The 21,117-nt window shown below is 36.8% G+C and overlaps 1 protein-coding gene across 1 annotated transcript; it reads right to left on the reverse strand.

Annotated features, from left to right (window-relative positions):
* Positions 1–12,201: 12,201 nt before the first annotated feature.
* LOC100893157 (muscarinic acetylcholine receptor M2-like) lies at positions 12,202–19,479 on the reverse strand. The gene is made up of 2 exons (XM_030980212.1): positions 18,604–19,479; positions 12,202–12,507 (listed from the first exon to the last, which is right to left on the reverse strand). The coding sequence occupies exons 1-2, from the start codon at positions 19,477–19,479 to the stop codon at positions 12,202–12,204; spliced, it is 1,182 nt and encodes a 393-aa protein (XP_030836072.1).
* Positions 19,480–21,117: the final 1,638 nt, after the last annotated feature.

Genomic DNA, 21,117 nt, shown 5'->3' on the forward strand with positions numbered 1-21,117 from the left:
ATTCTGTCTGATATTAAATTGTGTCATGCCGGTGTTCCCCAAGGGACACGCCTTGGCCCAATTCTGTTTTCAATTATGGTTAATGATTTATGTGAAAATATTCCTATACATTACTTCAAATATGTTGATGATTTATCTTTAGTACAATGTCGTAAATCAACATACGTTTCACAATTACAACCCATACTTAACTCTGTGCAATACTGGTCTCAATCAAACAATATGTCACTCAATCCTTTGAAGTGTTTTACCCTGCAGGTTACTTTTATGAAAAATCCTGCTCCTCCTGAAGTTCTTTCCATTAATGACTTTACTCTATGCAATGTACAAACTCTCAAAATTCTAGGAGTAATTCGTCCTTGTTTTCACGAAGTGACGGTAGTGAGGAAAATCGTAACGCAAAGTGAATGCAATTTTTTTCACTACCGTCACTTCGTGAAAACAGCGACGAATTATACAATCTGATTTAAAATGGAATTTACATGTTAATGATTTAGTCAAAAGATGCAATAGAAAACTGTACATGTTGAGGAAACTTAAGAAATTCAACTTACCTTCTAAGGATTTAGTGACAATATACGTAGGTTATATACGACCAATTTTAGAATATCGTGCTCCCGCGTTCCATAGCAGTCTTACAGTAGAACAAAATAATAATCTTGAAAAATACGACGTAGAGTATGTAAGATTATTTTAGGGCCTAGTTACATTACCTATTCTAATGCATGTCAAGTATGCAATTTACCAACTCTTGAGGAGAGGAGACTAGCACTTTGTAGAAAATTCGCAAAATCTCTTTCAAATCACTCTATTTGTCAGACCTGGTTACCTAAGAAAAAAAACACTAATATCACTCTTCGCCGTATTCCCATTTATCAACAATTTCAATTCAAAACAAAAAGATTTAAAAATAGCCCACTGTCATTTTTAGTTGACATACTCAATAAAAGTTGAAGAAAAAAAATAATTGTTTTATTTTGTACTTTTATCGTTATTGCAGGTATACTAAGTGCTTGTCTCCTCCCCTCAACAGGCTGTTTAAAATGTACCCATTTTAATCTTTTTACCATGCTTGTATTGACTTTTATAGGACATTTGTAAACAATTACAGCTGTATTTCTGGAAACTTGTGCAATGTGTTTATGGATTTTAGTTACAGAATCGAAGTCTCATTTTTGATATTGCTAGTTTTTTACATGTATATATTTAAAAGTGTTATCTATTGTGCCGAACATGTAAACATGAATATTCCAGCAAAGGCTGTCCTTCATGTAAAATTGTATTTGTATATGAATCATGTTTCTGCTCTAATAAAAACCATTTTTGAATTGAATTGAATTTTTTTCTTCTTTCTTTCCAGGCACCATATAAATTCTCCTTTTTTTAACCACTTCTTTTTAACTAGCATAGATAAAGTATTACACCAAAAAATATATTAACATATAGACCGCGCTATCTCTGCCGGTGTGAACAGCCTCATTGAGACTCACAGTAGGATATTGAAATTGCCCGTGAGATGATTTTTCAAAATAATTTGCGACAATATGACCCAAATAGTAATAATTTTCAACGCATAAAGATGTATGGGGTTGACCTCCAAACACCAGGAGCCTATTTCATGAAACGTGTCAGCTGCTTTAAATAATTGCATTTGATTGGCTGTGAGTGAATGACGTCAATGGGTTTGACACGTATGAAACAGGGCCATGGCAGGGCTGGGATTCCCAAGGATTGTGGAAGGAAGGATCAATATATGTTATAACCCAACTATTGCACTCGATAACATAGCTGAACAAACTTACGCTGCAACATCACTTCACAAATTTGTTTTTTCAGAGCCGAAAAACGTATTGTAGCTGCATTATACTCGAACATTAGAATTGCCAATGAAAATGGCGGCCCAAAGTGTGGAGAACCTCAATGAGAAATTGGTCTGTGCAGTTTGCCAGAATACTCTCAAGAATCCGAAACTTCTTGCATGCTTTCATGCATTCTGTGAGGAGTGTTTGAAACAGGGTGATCAAATAGAAGTGTGTTCAGGTGAGCTGAAATGCCCAGAATGTAGCACGGTGACGGATCTTCCAGAAGAGGGCGTGGCAGGACTCGATTGGAATCCAGTGGTTTGCAGGCTAGTCGAAGTGCTTCAGGCAAAGGCGAGCCAAATCATGTGTGATGCATGCGGAGACAGCGAGTCACCTTTGACAACCTACTGCCGAGACTGTTTAAGCTTCATCTGCGACTCATGTGCTTCTTACCATGGAAAAATGAAACTCTTGCTGAAGGACCACCATACAGTTCCCCTGGACAAGATTATCAATGGGACTATCCAAATCAAGTGGATGGAAGAGGGCTTGTGGAGAAAGGCATACGAGTGCGAACAGCATGTCGGCGAGCTGCAGAGATTCTACTGCAGGACCTGCAAGAAACGTATTTGCAGGGACTGTATCGTTCTCGACCATACCAAACCTGACCATGACTGCACCACAGTGAAGAATATGTTTCAGGAAACAAAAAAGAAGGTAAAAGATCGTTTGAAAAGCTGCAAGGAAAAGGAGGAACGTGTGAGCACCATGTTAAATGATGTGGATGTACGAGAAAAAGGAGCAAACCAGAATTTTCATGTTATGAAAGAAAGAATTCAGGACCTGAAATCAACGGCTGTTGCAAATTTGAACAAAGCGGAGCAAGAACTTTTGCACAAGGTTGAAGTGTTGGAGGAAAAGCTCAACGACAAAGTGCAAGCTTTCAGAGATAACATGAATACAACTAAAGGAAATCTCATAAGGGCGCAATCAAAGGCTAAAGAGGTTGTTTCGGCCAAAGAGGTTACTGACATCTCTAGAGGTCCCTTCTTACCTGAAGATATTCTCAAAGAAATGGAAGAGATGATCGCATCAGATGTCACTATGACAATTTCTATGGATATCTTGGCTCTGAAAGCTACCATGATACAAGGATCGAAGTTGCCAGAGCAAATGGCGCGCTTTGCCACGTTGTCGTTGTCGCATATTTGGAGAGAGACCCAGTTGTTTTCGATTCCTGATAAAGACATTGTGAACATTTTCGCCGATGGCAACTCAATATACGTTGCTTGCAAGAAGGGGATTTACAAGAAACTGTTGTCTAACGATGCCAACCCGTCCACTTGGATGAAGCTTCATCATAATGCAGGCATCAAACAGGTGGTAGATATGGCCATATCAATGAAGAACCAATCCTTCTCTTTCATTGCTGAAACTGACGCTGCTAGCACGCAACTCTTCAGGTTGAAACTGGATGATTTCCCAACATCTCATGGACACGCCGCCCCCTTGACATCCTTTTTAACGGTCGCACCGTGCCCTCTGAACCCCAGTGCAAGAATCACTGTTGATACCCAGTCCTGCATCGTTGTTGCCGATAACAAACCTGTCATGCCAAGTTTGAAACAGGCAACCTCATCAAGTTACGAATCGGCCAGCGAAACCAAGCGGAAACACACGACACCATCTGCGACAAATGTGAACGCATCATCTTTCTCTCTGATGGGAGAAGTTAACTCAAATAAAAGCCCAGTGGCAGCGGATGGTGGTGGATTTACCTTTGGTCTGACACTGCCTCAACTAAAGCACAGCTTCACTGGAACAACCCATATTTCTCAGACAGGTAAATATTGAACCGTTAAAGTCAAGGTATTGTTATTTTAAACGATATAAAAAGCCTGCCACATTCCTTGTAATGGATGCTATTTCATGTGTTCTTCTCCCCTCATCCACCCCCCCCCCCCCCTCCGCTTCCATATCCAGAACTTAATATTACCTTCATCGTGAGTAAAGAAATGTTTACATTTTGCATAAAAACGCTTTAATAATCATAGAGCAACTTCAACAAATGGATTGGATTTAATTCGAAATAGTCGCACCCACATACACGCCCACCCTCCCATCCGGGTATGCATGGATGTGTAGAACGTAATGTGTACTACGTAATGTAGTATGAATCATTTAATATATCAAGCTTTCGTTCAAGCTAATTCATTGCGATGCCCTTATGTATACTAATACGTGTTGTGTATTGTTTTCGTATACTCATTATGAATGCTATCACAAAATATGGTGGCTGAATATTTTAATGAGTTGAAAAACTAAATTGCTTAAAGTTATTAAAGTGTTCAGTTGTTTATATATTGCTCTGTAATTCTTTCAGCTGTTACAATCAAGCCTTTTGTTTCATCTTTTTTTTTATTCTTACAGTATCTGCTTTCGGCTGTGTCAAGTCTATAAGCCAGGCAGAAAGCGTACACTCTTCTTTGGCTTCGAAAAGAAAGCAAACAAGACCGGAGATCCCCAAAGTAGGATCATCCATCTTCACAGCATTCATGAAAATCTATAAGGGTAAACCTGAGATAAGCTCGTCTGGTTCCCCCTGTGGTAGTACTACTGTAAACCAAGGGTCTTCAGATAATTTCGAGGTTCCACTTGATAGGATTCGAAGTCTTGCAGCCGCCAAGTCAGGTCAGTTGGTGTTCCTCCGCTGGGATAAGAAAGCCGTCATCATCACTGACAAAGACGGTAGAATCCAGCATGAAATCAAGGAACCTGGCAGGATGTACTTGTCCATCTCCTGCACAGAGAGTGACGCCCTCTACGTTCTGTCCGCCTTCTGGGGCAGCCACATCGTCACGCTCACCAAGCATTCCTTGCAAGATGGTGGTCTTCTCGAATACATCATCGAAGAGCTCGACGTGTCAGCAAACTTCCAGTCAGACGAGTGGCCAGTCATTGGTAACTATGGAAACGACCTCGTGATCATGCATACGGGGTATGAGATTCGTGTCTACTCGGCGGAAGATTGGGATATATTAGATGACGAAGATGTTAATGACCAAGACCAAGATGACAATAAGTTGGAGGATGTTTAGGGTATTGAATAATGATTTCTTGTTTTAAAGAAGTTAAAATCCAATGCACACAGAATATGGAAAAGTTTTAACAGGGTAATGGTTATAACAAGTAAACATTATATTTCTTTCATAAATACAATCAGATCTTACCCCGTTTTACCTTCAACATTTCATAAATAATCGGTGACCAGTCATCAATTTTTACGTTACATGCATTATTCATATTACATTTCACAAGTATTGACTACATTCAAATGCACTTCGTTTAGCAAATCTAGCAATCATCAGAAGAGGTGATATCTCTTTCAAAGAATTTTTTTTTATAAATCTTATACTTGAAGATCTATCATTCTATACTTTCAGGGTCTGTAAATACAGCCACGGAGCATCATGCGCCTTTAATGATATCAAAGTGAATTACCATCTATTTTCTCAAATTTTAATTAGTTTTGATATTGCGAATATAAATCATTGTCAAAATACATGTATATTTAATTGTTTAAATCCTATGGAAACAAGGTTATGGTGACAATATAACTCTCTTCTGGGCACTGAATGCTACTATTCTCTTTTTTCATTCATTAATTATTCATTTATTGTATTTAATTATTTGTTTACAATAGCCCTCTTCGATAATGCATTAAAATGTATATGCGGGACATCACAACGTCAAATTATTGTACATGTACATGGTATCCACCCGATGAGGGGCAAGTTGCCCAAAGAGTTACAAGCCAACGCATTTCAACTGTCAAATATGGGCAGTGAAATTAATTGTCACAAGTAATGTATTTATGTGAATCTTTCCTTGATGTTTATCAAATTAATTGTCACAAGTAATTTATTCATGTGAGTCTTTCCTTGCTGTTTATCAAATTAATTGTCACAAGTAATGTATTTATGTGAATCTTTCCTTGATGTTTATCAAATTAATTGTCACAAGTAATTTATTCATGTGAGTCTTTCCTTGCTGTTTATCAAATTAATTGTCACAAGTAATGTATTTATGTGAGTCTTTCCTAGATGTTTATCAAATTAATTGTCACAAGTAATGTATTCATGTGAGTCTTTCCTTGATGTTTATCAAATTAATTGTCACAAGTAATGTATTCATGTGAGTCTTTCCTAGATGTTTATCAAATTAATTGTCACAAGTAATGTATTTATGTGAGTCTTTTCTTGGATTTTTTTTTCATTTCGAAAATACTACAAATATAAATTACCAGTTATTAGGACATTTTGCTACTTCGTATAAATTACATTTAATTAAACATGAATAAGGGAAACATTAACTATGAACTAAAATAATTTCAATAAAATACAAGTATATGAAAAATATTAAAAAATCGATTAATTAAATTATGTAAGTCTACTTATTACCAATGCCTTTACATTGGCTAGAATATTTAAGAAAAATAACCAAGTTCATAGTTATTCCACACGACATGCGCAAGCATATCACTTACCTTATGTTAGAACGCAATTTGCACTGACTACATTTGGCCGGGTCCACTGGACCTAGGTTTTGGAATTCCAGTGAACCAAGAATAGCGCAATCGGTGAGTATTTATGTATGTAAGCGCGAACTGAAGTTACTTTTTGGTTGTTGATATTGTCTAGATTTATACTTTGATCCATATTAAGAAAATTATTTGTTATATAGGTTAGCATATTTCTACTCACGTTTCTCACATCTATTCATCTGTCTGTCCTGTTGAGTTTGTTTGAGTTTCTGTCATGTTGTTTGCCTCTCTCTCTCTCTCCCTCTACTCTGTTTTTTGTCCTGTTGCTCGTAGTATTTTCCTGCTTCTCTTGTTTATAGCCATTATTTAGTAGTCAGTAGATTTTATTATACTTATTTATGTTTATATTTGTCTCAGTTCTTTAGTTAGTTTAGTTTGCAAACATTTTAATGTATGCAGTGTTCTTATCTGACGACTTTGTTCATTTAGGATATACTCATAGGCTACTCATGAGGGACCTTAATTCCACAAGCCTTGCTTTCAACCAAAGTCACCTCATCTTTCTATTGTAACGCCATATTCTGTCAACTTGTTATATTCATGTCATATTTGTAATGTGTGTTATGAAAGAAAGATGAATAAAACTTGAAACTTGAAACAGTTGACATATTGTTCCCGTTGTCATACGTAGACCGAGGGTAAAACAAAAAAGATTCGTTGGCGCTGAAATGAGTGTTAATGGAGGGAATAATGGAGAGGTAAATCTGGTGCGCTGTTAGCCAAGTTGGATTTAAAAGGCATCCAATCATTTTAACCACTCTTATTTAGTTTTGTTATATATTGCTTATAAGGTGTTCAGGTACTTTTAAACCTAACTTTTTTTTAATCAACAGTGACCCTTGGGGGGGGGGGGGAGGAACTTGCCCCTATCATCCTCATGTTATTAAGCTAGGTTTGACGTTTATAATCCGGATTGATTACTAGTCTTCCAGTGCATTGCAAAGTAACATTGCCTAAATTGAAACAGGACCAGCAGGGTTTGTTTTTTAAGTAAGACGTGTCTATTATTAATGTAACTCATTTTCTTTTCAAATGGTTTCATTCTCTTTATATGCCAATGTTTGTCTGCCACTAGCAAAGGCATTGTTACCGCTTGCACAACGCTTTATTCATAAATGTTTGTCATTTACATTTTGTTCCGGTTCTTATCCTTTTTGAAGCGCATGTGGACTTAGAACTATGAATTATAAAAATGATATACCATACGTATAATATAGCGTATATCCCTCCCTATAAGAGTGAGATACGCTCAGCATACAGTGCTTACGTGTGAGGGAGTGCATACGTATGTTGGGTGTGCGTGTGGGCGGGTGTGTGTTAGTGAAAGCGATGGAGTTGGTGCCTTTGTATTCACATTTACTTACTTTATCTCCAAATTACGTTGAATCATTGTGATTATCAAAAATTACGTTAATAACGTTTTTGTTTAAAAGATTTTGTTTAATTTATTTACAGGTAATCGTGTTATGTTATATCTTTCTTTTATGCACTATTCTTTGAACCATTTCGGGTGGAAACCTTTTCCCCGTTCCCCCTTAAACTAAAAGGCGGGCAAAAAAAATCGGCGTCAAAGGCGGTACAGCGATTTTACACCCGTTTACAGCGAATTTGACAAGTTGAAACCTCAAGATGGGTTTCACATACCCTCGGAGAGATAGAAAACTAGAGAAGGAAATGAAGATATTTATGAGGATTATAAAAAAAAAAGACGATAGAAAAAAAATAATGAAAATAGAGAAATACAAAAGGATAGTAAAAAGCGACTGAAGGGAAAACAAGTAAATACATACGAATTATAAAAAAAACAAGAGAAGGAAAAATACTTCTAGTTGAACTGTTGGTTTTATTTTTGTGAACCTTCAATCGTGGATGTGTATGACGTCTTCTCTCTATGCTGCGTATAATTACAGCATGTTCATGCTGAACCCACACATGATTAAGATCATTAAACACATACAGACTATGTTATTTTTATTTAGAACATTCAGTGAATCATATTTTCGAAATATAATCACTGGCTACAATAATATTGGATGCAATGTATAATACGATGCAATCTTTACATTTTTCACACGAATCAAATTCACTTAGGATCACTCTTAAACATTCATTATCTACTAGATAAACTGACTAGTAGTCAGTTTTTCCCGCACAACATCACTTTACTATCTTAACATACAGCTTGTAGGCTAATGCGAATATTATAATACATAACATTCCAAGCTCCGTGCAATGTTATTTTCATTCGTTAAGTTTCGAACTGGTTTAAGTGTAATAAACTCTCATTAAACATAATAAAAACACATTTTATGCACTTGAAATATTTTAATTCTCATCTAACTAAATTCCGTATATACCATATTGAAATTGATAATATGCATATCGCACAAAAAAAAAAATACATCAAAGGTTTGGGGGAGTATTTATAGATGAAAATTTAACATGGAATGATCACTTATAATAATAATAATAATAATAACCTAGACTTATATAGCGCATTTCATCTTCGAAGAAAATAGCAATGCGCTTTACAATATTAATACAACAAAATTACACATAACTAATTCATGAACTAAAGATATATATCAAAATAAGGAAAAGATTAATAATAATCAAACATTATATACATCCATAACACAGAAATGAAGGCAATTTATATAAGAGTACAGTAATGTAATTAAATTTTGATGAATACAATAATACAGTTTAAATGACATTAGAAAGCGTTTTTAAACAGGTAGGTTTTTAGTTGAGATTGAAAGAAAGCTAAGTCTGTGATGGTTCGGAAAGTAGTGGGGAGAGAGTTCCAGAGATGCGAAGCTGCAGATGAGAATCTTCTGGATCCGTATGACTTGGTCCTGTCTTTCGTGGGTTCAATTAGGTGTTGAGATGCAGAGCGGAGGGATCGAGTAGGTATGTAAGGTGTAACAAGTTCAGATATGTAGCTGGGACAGAGTTGATGAAGTGCTTTGAAAGTTAGAGTGATGACTTTGTACTGGATTCTCTGGGATACGGGCAGCCAATGGAGTTCCTGAAGAGTGGGAGTGATGTGCTCTTGCCTTGGTAATTTGGAAACTAGTCTGGCAACTGAATTTTGAATTCGCTGAAGCTTGGCGATGTCTTTATTGGGGGATTTATGAGGAGACAATTACAAGAATCGAGAAGAGAGGTGACGAAGGAGTGGACAAGGATCTCAGTTGTGTGATTGTCGAGGAGATTTCTTATCTTTCCGATTTTGTAGAGAGATAGGGATGCATTCTACAGAAGTATTGGCAACTTCATATTTTCAAGTGATGTCTACTTAAAACTGAAACATTAATGGTGGTTAAATGACTTGAGGCAATTTCTTAATTCAATTCAGCGTGGTTAAAACGTCACAGTGAGATGTTCAGAAAACTAAATCTTCAATCTAACGAGCCATTTAATTATCTCTTTAAAGAGGAAATAGCCTATTAAACCCAGAGGTTAGTGGAAAAGCATTTTACTTACTAACAATATTTTAATAGCTGAACTCAATATACATACCGCTCAACAATTAAGTCTGAATTAAGGCCACTCTGTCGTATCCTTCAAAAGCAAAAAGGAATGCAGATTATTATATTTTTCATTTTTTTAAATGTTTTTTTACACAAAAAATGCATTCTTGAAGTATTAAAATTGTATTGAATAAAATCAAGGATAAAGTAGCAAAGAAAGCATTTTAAAAAAGAACATAAAGAAAATCCGAAGCGTTTCTAAGTAGAAAGTATTTCTATTCAATGATATTATAATGCGTTAGCAGCAAATCAATTATTTCTCTTTGACAACGATTTAGTGCTAATGTGGAAGCTTTTCATAGCCGGAATGCACGGTATGTCTTCAATGAAGATACCTATAAATCATAAACACACCAAAAAAAAATCTTAAATGGAATTTTTCTAAATCGAATATATAGTAATTAGATTAAACCTTTTCTGAATTAACTTTTACGAAGTCGCTGCAATGCTTTTTTATAAATATTCGTTCGCATCTCTGTCTTTGTATCTCGATCTCTCTTTCCTTCTCTCCCTCAATCACCCTTTCCCACCATCCATCTTCAAATACCTATTCATTCGTTGTTGCCATTTAATAACTGGTTTCTTTCATAGTTCCTTTCCTCTTTTACTATTAATGAATGTAACTCCTATAGCCTTGTACTTATTGTGTTGAGATCATAATGACAATACCGATAATATGAATAGATTGCAAATTTATAAGGCGAATTTTCTATATAGGGTAAAGTGCGCTGATGAGTTCATAATTTCATATTATACGCCCTAATACCCTCCCCCACTTCCACCCATTATCTTATTTAATAATTATTTCAATAGCACGCTAAACACTGATCAGATTCCATCGTGAAAATTATTTTTCTTTTCACTTTTCTCTTTTTAAGCTTTCCATGTCTTTTTTCAATATCTTGGACTTTTTCCTTGGTTGTCTTTCTCTGTTCATTTTGACTGCGGAATTTCTTTCCTTTTCTATAGTTAATCTTTATAAAGATATTATTCTGTGTTATTCCTTAAAAGTTATAACCTTACTTACAAAAAATTTATTGTCCGGATATTACAAGGAAATATTGCTTTTAAAATGTTGTCCCAAGGTTATTTTCACATAAAAGAGGCAATATAAATATTATGAAGGATAGAAATGCGTAAAACCTTGCGAAAGGCTCGAATAACATCAACTTTCGTTTAATATCCTACCAAATTTCTATCACGAAACAAAATAGTTAATTTTTTTCGTTTAATTTTTTTCCTCGAAGGTTCTGGTGCTCTCAGAAAGAACACAAAGACAACAAATAAAGAAGACTTTTTTCTACAAAATTCTTAGCACTGACCTGTGCAAGAAATAAAGAAGAAAACAAAATCCTATTTGCTTTTATGACAAGATTGTCTCCACATAAATTAATAGAAGGTTTAGTATGTAAAATGGCCGGAAACCTTGAATAAGGTTGAATAACATCGCACCTACATTTACTGGCAAATTCCTTTCGCAAAACTTGGCAACAAGTACTATCAAAATGTATTTTTCCTAACAGCATTGGATGATATTTAACAGGAAGCGAAGACGAAAAATAGTTTAGATTTTCCCCCATTTTACGAATTTCTTTGCCTGACCTATATATGCAGAAAATAATTTCAACGTACTTTAAAAATAATTTTTAACCATCGAATACTCTTTAGCTAATTACTTTAACAAACGTTGTAAAGATTTTTGTTTTTCAAACTTTTTTTACAGACTTAGGAAAAAACTTATTTTTTGTTTCAAATATTCGAAACTCTTTAAATGAATTTTTTTTAAGGGAGGGGGTAGTGGCAATTTACATTACTTTCGGGGTCGGCAGGACAGTTTTGTTGATGATGTATCGAATAAAGTGTTTGGGACGAAATAAACGAAATAACAGTAAAATTTGTTTGTTGTTGTTGTTTTTGTTCTTCATCTTAGCACAAACTATGTTGGACTGAAAGAACGCTATCGTGGTGAGATTTAAAAAAAATGGGCTGAGAGGCAAAGTGGGTAACCTTAGCAGTACTTGCTTGGCGGACTCTAGTGGGTCGGGAGGGGCTAAGATGCAACATGGGTAGTCATTCATCTTAGCCGTTAATAGGTGTGCGTGGGGCAAGCCATGGAGGGGGTCACTGCAAGTGTCATGGGACAACTAAACCCATTCAGACAAATAAAATAAGAAGAAAGTAAGGCCATTGAATGTAGTGTGTGGTAGTGGGTCGAATCTTCTTCCGGTGCCCCCTCCCCCTCCCCGTATCTACACCACTTTTAGCAGTAATTGCGTGGTCTACAGAACATGTTATAGATGGTATGTCTGAAGAGGGGCTGAGAGACAGCGTAGCAGATCGGATTGAGCAAACTGTTGCCATACCTCAACCAGTTAAAGAACTGTCGCAGGGGTCTTGGTAGCAAAGATGTGGCGATCAACCTCGCATCGATAGCGTAGAGGAGATATATGAGGTTGTTGGGTAGCCAGGCGATGATGAAAGATAGGACAATGTAGGAAAGGGTTCGGGTAGCTTTCTGCATCTCGTTTGACGACTCGCGGTTGGTGTTGTGTTCTTTTGCGTCGATCTGTAAAGAAAAAACAAATTATATTTTTAAATAAGTATTAAAACGGTTAGCGTAACATTTGCAACCTTTAATCTATTATTGAGATACAATTTTATTACAAATCCACTAGCGTATTCGAATGGGTCATTGAGCAATTTGCCCCCCCCCCCCCCCCCCATAATTTGTTGACCAAGGGAATACAAGAATTCTCAGTGCAAATGCGAAAATCACTGCCAGGTAAACAATCTGATTAAATTGCTGTTAAAACTTCATTAAATTTATCACAGACATTTTCTCAAAACTTGCGAATTGATTTTTAACCAAATTTCAAAAATTAAGAGAAGGGGAGATGATCACTACATTCAGGCAACTTTCCAGCGAAGATTTACAGACAATGTCTCAGATTTGCTGTGATGTTTTAACCAGTGTTTACTCAATAAATGGATAAGGTAAGAATTGTTTGTAGATTTGTTTGTGAATTTGGTATATAAAGACTGCTTTGATATTCGAAGCATAGCTGTTTCTATACTGGCTCTCGGGGACGTTACATCCTGCTAAAACCCCTCAGGGCGCCCCGAGGGGTTATAGCAGGATGTAACGTCCCCTTTAGCCTTTAGAAACAGCGATGCTTCTCATAGCAGTCAATAAAATATTATACATTACAGTGCACCGGTATTCAAACTATAACTCGACAGAAACGTTGACCCAAATATCCGCTTTTACTCATCATACAAATAATATCATGTCAAGAATGATAATCATGTGCACACTTAGAAGACACGGGAAGGAAAATAGTGCCCTACCCCCGCCTCCCTACCAATTTAAATGATACGACTTTTTTTCTTGCTGAAATACACGAAACAACATCTGCTCCGATGTTTTGGTCCCAACTCCACCCCCCCCCCACCCCCACCCTCTCTCTGACACCGAAGCCAAAACATTTCACTGTCCAAAACAGTCTGACAATCAAAAAAGTAAAATTAGTATTATCCCGCATAATTGGTAATGTATAAGATGTATAAGATAGCTTTCAGGGGAAAGGGCACATTTCTTTTCAATACTTTAGGTATATATTCAAAAATACAAAATAACGGAATCTATCTATTATATATAGAGAGGGCCAATTAGGTACAATGCCTCGTCGGCTTCCCGCAAGTAGGCTATTGCAGCTGCTGTGTATCCTTAATGGCATTTCCCCCCTGATATTTAGACAGGGTGACTCATTATCACCAATAATGGTGGTCTTCCATGAGGCACTGTTAAACATAATGTGGTCAGTGGCGTACGCAGGATATTTTCAAGGGGGAGGGGGGGGGGGGGGGGTTAAAATCGGGCCCAAAATTTCGCAACGACTCAGCTTTATTATTTTGCTCCCGAAAATTTGAAAATCGCGCCGGCCGAAAAGTCGTTCAGTGGGGGGGGGGGGGGGGGGGGGGGGAGGAGGAGGGGGGGGGGGGGGGGGGGTAAGCGCACATTTTTTTTTTGTTGAAAAATTGACATTTTGTTCCGTTGGTGGGGGGGGGGGTAAGGTCACCTTTTTTACGTCAGCCATTGGCATAATTTTTAATTTGGAAAAAAAACCCAAAAAAAACCAACTCAAAAGGGGGGGGGGGGGGGGTTCACAAAAAACAAACACAAAACATACACACAAAAAAAAAACTCAAGGGGGGGTTTAACCCCCCCTCCCCCTGCGTACGCGCCTGAATGTGGTACATTAGTTTAACAAATATGATATGATAATATAATAATAATAATGACAAAATCTTGGACCTAAATTCATAACAGCAATAAAGAATAAGTAAGAACATGTATACACTATTATATACAAAGTATTTGGTATCCTCGTAATAAATGAATGGTTTGTTTGTTTTGTTTTAATTTGCTTTTTCATTACAAAAAACGTTGTTGCATAATTATAATATTTTAATTTAACAGTTTAGCATAGACGGTAATTAGTATTTTAAATTCGATGAAAGTATTTAAATCCGATGAAAAGTAACTATTAGCATATTTCGGCATGTATTACACCTTGAAAAAGGCAACATATACTTGTGAGAGTTCAATTGTTATATACATATTTACAACAACAAAATATATATTACAGGATAGGAAATTACTGGATAATATGCAAAATGAATACACCCTTAAATAATATTAAAAATAGAAATGTATTTATAACTGGTAATAAATTATATGAAATCGTTCTTTAAGTCTGAAAAGCATTATATCGCCCTCGGTTCAGTGCTAAAAAAACAGACACTAAACAAAATTTCTCTTGCCATTTTATCTTATTGGGAATCAATCATGCAAGATTGTTTGAACATGTATTTAAAGGTGTCAACAGAGCTTGCCATTCTCAATGATCTGTCCAACTGATTCCATGCTATAATGGAAGAAAAGAGGGGGCTATGTTTAAAGCATTCTGTTTTATACTTTGGCACAAAAAGTAAACCTTCAACTGCCTGCCTCGTATTATTAATAAAAAAAAAATCTTCTGGACGGCCATGCATTATGGCTCAAGGCATGGGCACACAGAAGATTTGTTTATGTTGGGAACCGGGGTAAAATGCAATAAATTATTGAAAATTTAATGCATTTTCTGTTTAAAAAAAAAAAATTTATGGAAACTGCCCCCTAGCCTAGCCCCCGCTGCGTACAGTCATGGTTCAGTGACAAAGCAATGGCCTCGTAACTGTGAGGCCCCAGGATCAAAACCGTGTCGATGTGCTATATTAGTGCCCTTTTGTTGGGCATTAATCCTCAATACTGTCATTTATGACTTAAGTGCATAGGTCCCCTAGTTGATAAGCATAGTAGCATACACATGCTTTAGCAGTCACGCAAAACACACATTGGCAAATTATTGTTATCTGAGAATGTATACTATTATCTAGATCTATTATTTTTAAATTATTTTAAAAATAATTCCTTAAATTGGGATAAAAAGAAAATATTCCACCTTTATGAGCGACAGTGTAGTTGCCTTTGCAAAACGTTTCGCAAAAGTGCATGATAAGAACACTTTTTAAAACACATTTTTGTTAGCTGTCAGGAGAGGAATTTTAACGCGTAAATAACAATTCATATTGATCTAAATTGAAAACAAAACAGAACTAATCAAAAACACTATATTAAGCCCCCCCCCCCCCCCCCCCCCCCAAGTTTCGCTTTCGGGAACATTGTCGGGTTTTATCGTCCTTGTACGAAAAATAATATTGTTTATTGTCTGAATATTCTAAATCAGTCTTCGAACCTCGTTTCATAGAAATCTTTAAAATGAAAGTGAGGCCGTTTTAATACGTCAAAAAGGGTCATTGCTGAAGGTGGAAATCCATTATGTTTGTGGCCAAATTAATAAAAGTATAGTCCTTACAATAATTTGTTCACTCTATTCTAATAAATGTATGTGTTATGATTTATATGAAACATTTTAGTATTTCAAATATTCAAATATTCACTTAAAGCGCTGTTTAAAATAATGTAAAATATGAGCTGTACTTGTATCATCATCGTATGCGTAAAGAACCACACAAATGAAACGTTTTGATCGTGAAAGGAAACGTAGTGACAGGGATGTCGCTTGATTATTCCGAATCGGGGTATCAGACTCAAACTGCCGTCAAGCAAGCTAGCCAAAGAACCAAAAATTGTATCAATTAAATGTAAAAGTCAAATTTACAAACACACACAGAGTGGGGGAAGAGGGCACCCCCCCCCTCATTCAGTGACGCCCCTGAACATTAAAGTCCCTCCTCGAGGATGACAGCGCGGTAGATACTTTGCTCTGACTCCGTCTATTTACTCAACTTTGAGCAAACATTATGACATGGTGAAGCTTCACTCTCAGGGAACACTAAAGTGGTATCCTGTTTGAACTGCCATTAACTAGTTCCCATTAACCTCTTGAAAATAGAACGGGCAATTATGTGCAATATGTCCTGAACAATAAACGACATTAATTTTATTCATCTATTTCATTCAAAAATGAAAATCTCCTGATTTGACGAAAGCAATGTGCTCTTTCCCGTGTCACTAAAATTCTAGCAAGGTCAAGATGTTATTCATTTTTTCTGTAGTATGTGGAGAAAAAAATGTCGTACGGAACGTGTCACCGGCAACCAATGCAATTTGCGAAGTACTGGAGTGATGCGTTCACATTGCAATGTGTGACTCCGGAAGGCCATAAAGAAGGATTATTGCATTGATCAAGACGTAATATACGACCCATCTTGTACAAGGAAAATGAAGCTGAGCGACAAATATCTTTTATAATAATCATCCATCCTAATATCGACACCAAGGTTATGTCTGCCTACCCTTTCTCCCTCTCTCTCTCTTCTCTCTCTCTCCCCTATCTCTCTCTCTCTCTTCTCTCTCTCCCCTATCTCTCTCTCTCTCTCCTCCCCCTTTTCTCTTTCTCTCCCCTTTCTTTCTCTTTTCTCTCTCTGTCTCCCTCTCTTTTTTCTCTCACGCACTTCGTTTCTCTCTATTAACTTGCTCCTCTTACATTATTTACAATATACTGTCATTTACAATATACTGTCATTCTAGAGCTTTGCTCAGATATGATAATTATACAGATGATGTAATTTTAATTATCGCTAGCGATAAAGATATATGATTTAAAGTTCATGAAAAGGGAAATAAAATTGACTTAAAATACTTTTGCTAATAAAAAAAAAATTAGTCAAAAACTAATACAAGAAACTTAATGTTCTAACGAAAATTTCCGAAGAGTTATTGAGTAACCTTAAATATATTTAGCTTTAGGTAGGCCCTTCCCCTTTTTTGTCATTATAGATTCGAAATCGTTATGCACTCAATCATGAGGAAAGGAGCGAATTCTGATTTGGTAGTACAGTAAATATAGACCACCTTTTTGTCTCCCTTTATGTTATACAGGATTTACTCTATGCGTATCCAACTCTAGTTTGTATGTTGTTTCTTACTATTTTCTCACTATTTTTCTTCTTTGTAATTGTATCATTCATTTCCTCTATATATTATATTTATTGGTACCACCACCCCACTACTACTCACCCCACACATAGATTTGCTTGTAATATTTATATATGTTTTTGTATGTGTTAAAAATATTGTTTAATTTTGTTAAATTATTGTATTTTGATATTGTAATTTTAAGCAGGAGATGATCCCTGATAGACCCCTGAGGTTTTTGATCACCCCCTCTGCAGGTTCATCTTTTGTCTTAATGCTTTATATTTGATTGTAATTTATATTGTCTTTTATGAATCTGTGGAAATAAATGAAATTGAAATTGAAATTGTATCGCTGGAAATGAGGTGGACGGTGGGGTCTGAACCAATTTCTATTGGCAAAATCTCAGAGGTTGTTGTCGGCAAAATAAATTAACGTTTTCAAAACATAGGTAAAGTGATAAGAACAGATTACGATTTGTTTTTGTATTCATTCTATCTTTCTATCTGTCTGTCTGCCTGTCTATATTTGGTAATTTTTTAAAGCTAATTATTTCACAATTTTCGGCAAATTTGCATTCTTTTGACCATGCGGATTGTGTCCTATCATAATAATTTGATTACAAATAATTTGCAAATGATACAAACCACAACTCTGTAATTAAGAGATAAGAGATGCGATTGATATCAATTGCAAATTATTTTAATCAATCGCAACTTTTTTTTATAAGACGGGGCCCTGATAAGGGCAGAAGCAGATTTCTCAGTATTGTAACATTTTACTAGAAAGTTCCAGAATATTGATGCCTACCACAAAAAATAATTTATATTGATCATGTAATACAAGTAATAAGCAAATGAAATAAGAAATGGAGCTGCTTTATAGTATCGATCCACAATACACAGTACACAGGTGCTTTGAGAGTTGCACTTTTCTATCACTAATTGATAGCAGGATGTTGTTAGTCTGTCCATACGATGTATAGTTAGCTGATTCAAACACCCGTCTTCTTCATTTTTAATCATTCAGAATCGAAGAATGTTAGTTTCCTTCGAAATATAGTTTCGATGGCTCAGCTAGTAGTAAAACAGTCGCCTCGGCGGTCTACTAACCCTTTTTCCTTCTAAATCACTATCTGCATTGTAAAGAAAAATTATAATTATCACGACGTACACATACCTTTACGATTTTACCGACAGAAGTTACTTGGGGAGCCGGAATCTTCATCTCCATCGTCCCACCAGATGACAGATCGCCAGCGACCGTTGTCATACTCGAAGAGAGAGAAGGTGACTCTTTCCCAAGCTTTCCCTTCACCTTCGGTTCATCGAAATGGCTGTTGACACTCTTACCGCCCACTGTCTCCTTGATCTTATGAAAGATTCGCAAGTAGAGGACGGAGATGAGCACGAGGGGGACGAAGAAAGAGAAGATATTCTGCGCGATGTTCCCGACGGTCGATCTCGAGAACGCGCCCACGCAGTGACGGCCGTTGTCATGGTCGACCGCAAAGTCCCAGCCGACGGTGTAGGGCATCCAGAACCCGAAAGAGATGAGCCAAGTCAGTGCGTTCATGATCGTGGCTTTGCGCTTGCTGCGTGATATAAAGTGGTTGATAGGGTCATATGTCGCGCGATGTCGATCGATGCAGATGACGACCACGCCGACCACGGAGACGGAGAACAACGCGTGACGGAAACCGAGATAGAATCTGCAGATGTCTCGGTCGAAAGGAAAATATGCGAGAAATGTATGGGCGATGCCCACGGTCTGATTGATCCCCAGGGCGAGATCGGCGATGGTGAGGTTGATGATGAAGTAATTGTTGTACGTTCGAAGGCGCTTCTCGATGGTGAAAGCGATGAGGCTTATCGCGTTCATGAGGATGATGAGGATGACGAGGCTCGTTCCGAAAACGAGGCCCTGGTAATCGGGAGGCCGTGGCGCTCTCGGTACAACGGCGACGACCTCCATCTCAGCCGTGGTCGTATTTTCTTCCACCATTTCTTCGAAGAAAGTGGTAAACTCTTCGGAAGTCGCGGTAAAATTCGCCATACTTCGTCAAAAGACAAAACTATAATGGAATAATCACTAAAGTACTTGCAGATAAAACACGGCACTTCTACCCTCCACAAAATCAATTTAATTTTGCAAGGCGAATATGACTAGCAAGTCTGATAATAATTATGCTCAATTGTGACTGGTTATTAATTCTGACTCAATATCTACACTTTGTTGTTTGTATTTGTACTCTGTATCTGTGTTCATGATGAGCGCAACAAAATATTTGTCGAATTGCCCTGCACCCGCGTACCAAGCAAAGCAACTCCGTTCCGGAAAGGAGTCACTTATTCTTATCATGCATGATTGTATAATGTATATAGTTAAGAGTTGGGGGAGGTGATAGTCGACCTCTAAGTGCTGTTGGCCAAAGAGAAAATTATATAATGGCAAATTGCTAATGCGCAGATCCGGCCATTATACTTCACTGCGCATTACAAGTTTTCATTATCACTGTCTTCTTACTACGGGATTCCATAATATTATAAGGGAATTGAAGCATTATTTTGCTTAAATATTATACGTTGCTGTTTTGTTTGGCCGCGCATCACGGCATCTCTGGCGTTTCGAGATTTTTTGTGAAAAAGTGACCCAATAGAGCGGAACACCCCCGTATGTCTTAATATTATGTGAAAACCCCCACCCCTCCCCCCACCCCGGGATTACGGGCTGCCACAATTATTATATAAGTTGATTTAAAAATATTCAAATTCTTTTCACTCTCTCAGTTTTCATTAATTACGTGTACTCAAACTGATGCGGGTGTATATAGGCTGGGGTGCACCCCCTCCTCTCCAGAGCCAAATTCAGGCATCTACTATTACGGTTTTTAGTCGTTTGGTCAACAACCAATTCGTCCACTACCCAATCAGTCTATTCACCTAATTATGGTCTACACCCAGCCCGTCTACTTCAATGCAATTAAATTAAGTATATTCATTTCCATAAAAATCACATTACAAAAAAATACATAAGGTATATACTGAAAAATAACATGCAAAATCTTTTACTAGAATATACATAAATAAACAATACTCACATGGTCTAGTAATCATCTCATCTACTAATAATTTGGTCTAATGACCATTTAGGCTAATAGTATTTAGTCTAATTTCCATATGAAAACCTCAATCTTATCTTATCTTATCAAAGCTTCTGGAAGAAAGCCGTCTCCATACATTTACTTCAAGGGTGGGGGGATGTCCCAGCTTCCGGATCTTGCACCATTACAGTGGTCATTTGCCATCATTTTGTCTCTTGCTTGCTGGCTGGGTCATTATGTCTCCAATAATATAATCTCCTGCCTATTTACTGTATGGCTCATTTAGTCTACTTTCCAATAGGTCTAATTCCTAGTTGATCTGATATCCATATGTGGTCTAATAATCATTTGGTCATAAATAATGATAATCAAGAGACCTTATAAGCCCTGGGGGGGGGGGGGTGGTACTCAGATTTGATTTGGACGTGGGTGCCGCTAAAGCCTCGAAGCCCCTGAATTTAAGGGTCATTTTGGGGGATTTTAACTAATTAATGCACATTTTCCTTTATTACAAGTACCCCTTTTTCATTCACATAGGTGCCCCTTTTCATATTAGGGCATTGCTCCTTTTCACCTCTGATAATTTCCCT

The sequence above is a fragment of the Strongylocentrotus purpuratus genome, unplaced genomic scaffold (genome assembly GCF_000002235.5).
Source record: "Strongylocentrotus purpuratus isolate Spur 01 unplaced genomic scaffold, Spur_5.0 spur5_scaffold_11, whole genome shotgun sequence".
Taxonomy (NCBI): Eukaryota; Metazoa; Echinodermata; class Echinoidea; order Camarodonta; family Strongylocentrotidae; genus Strongylocentrotus; species Strongylocentrotus purpuratus.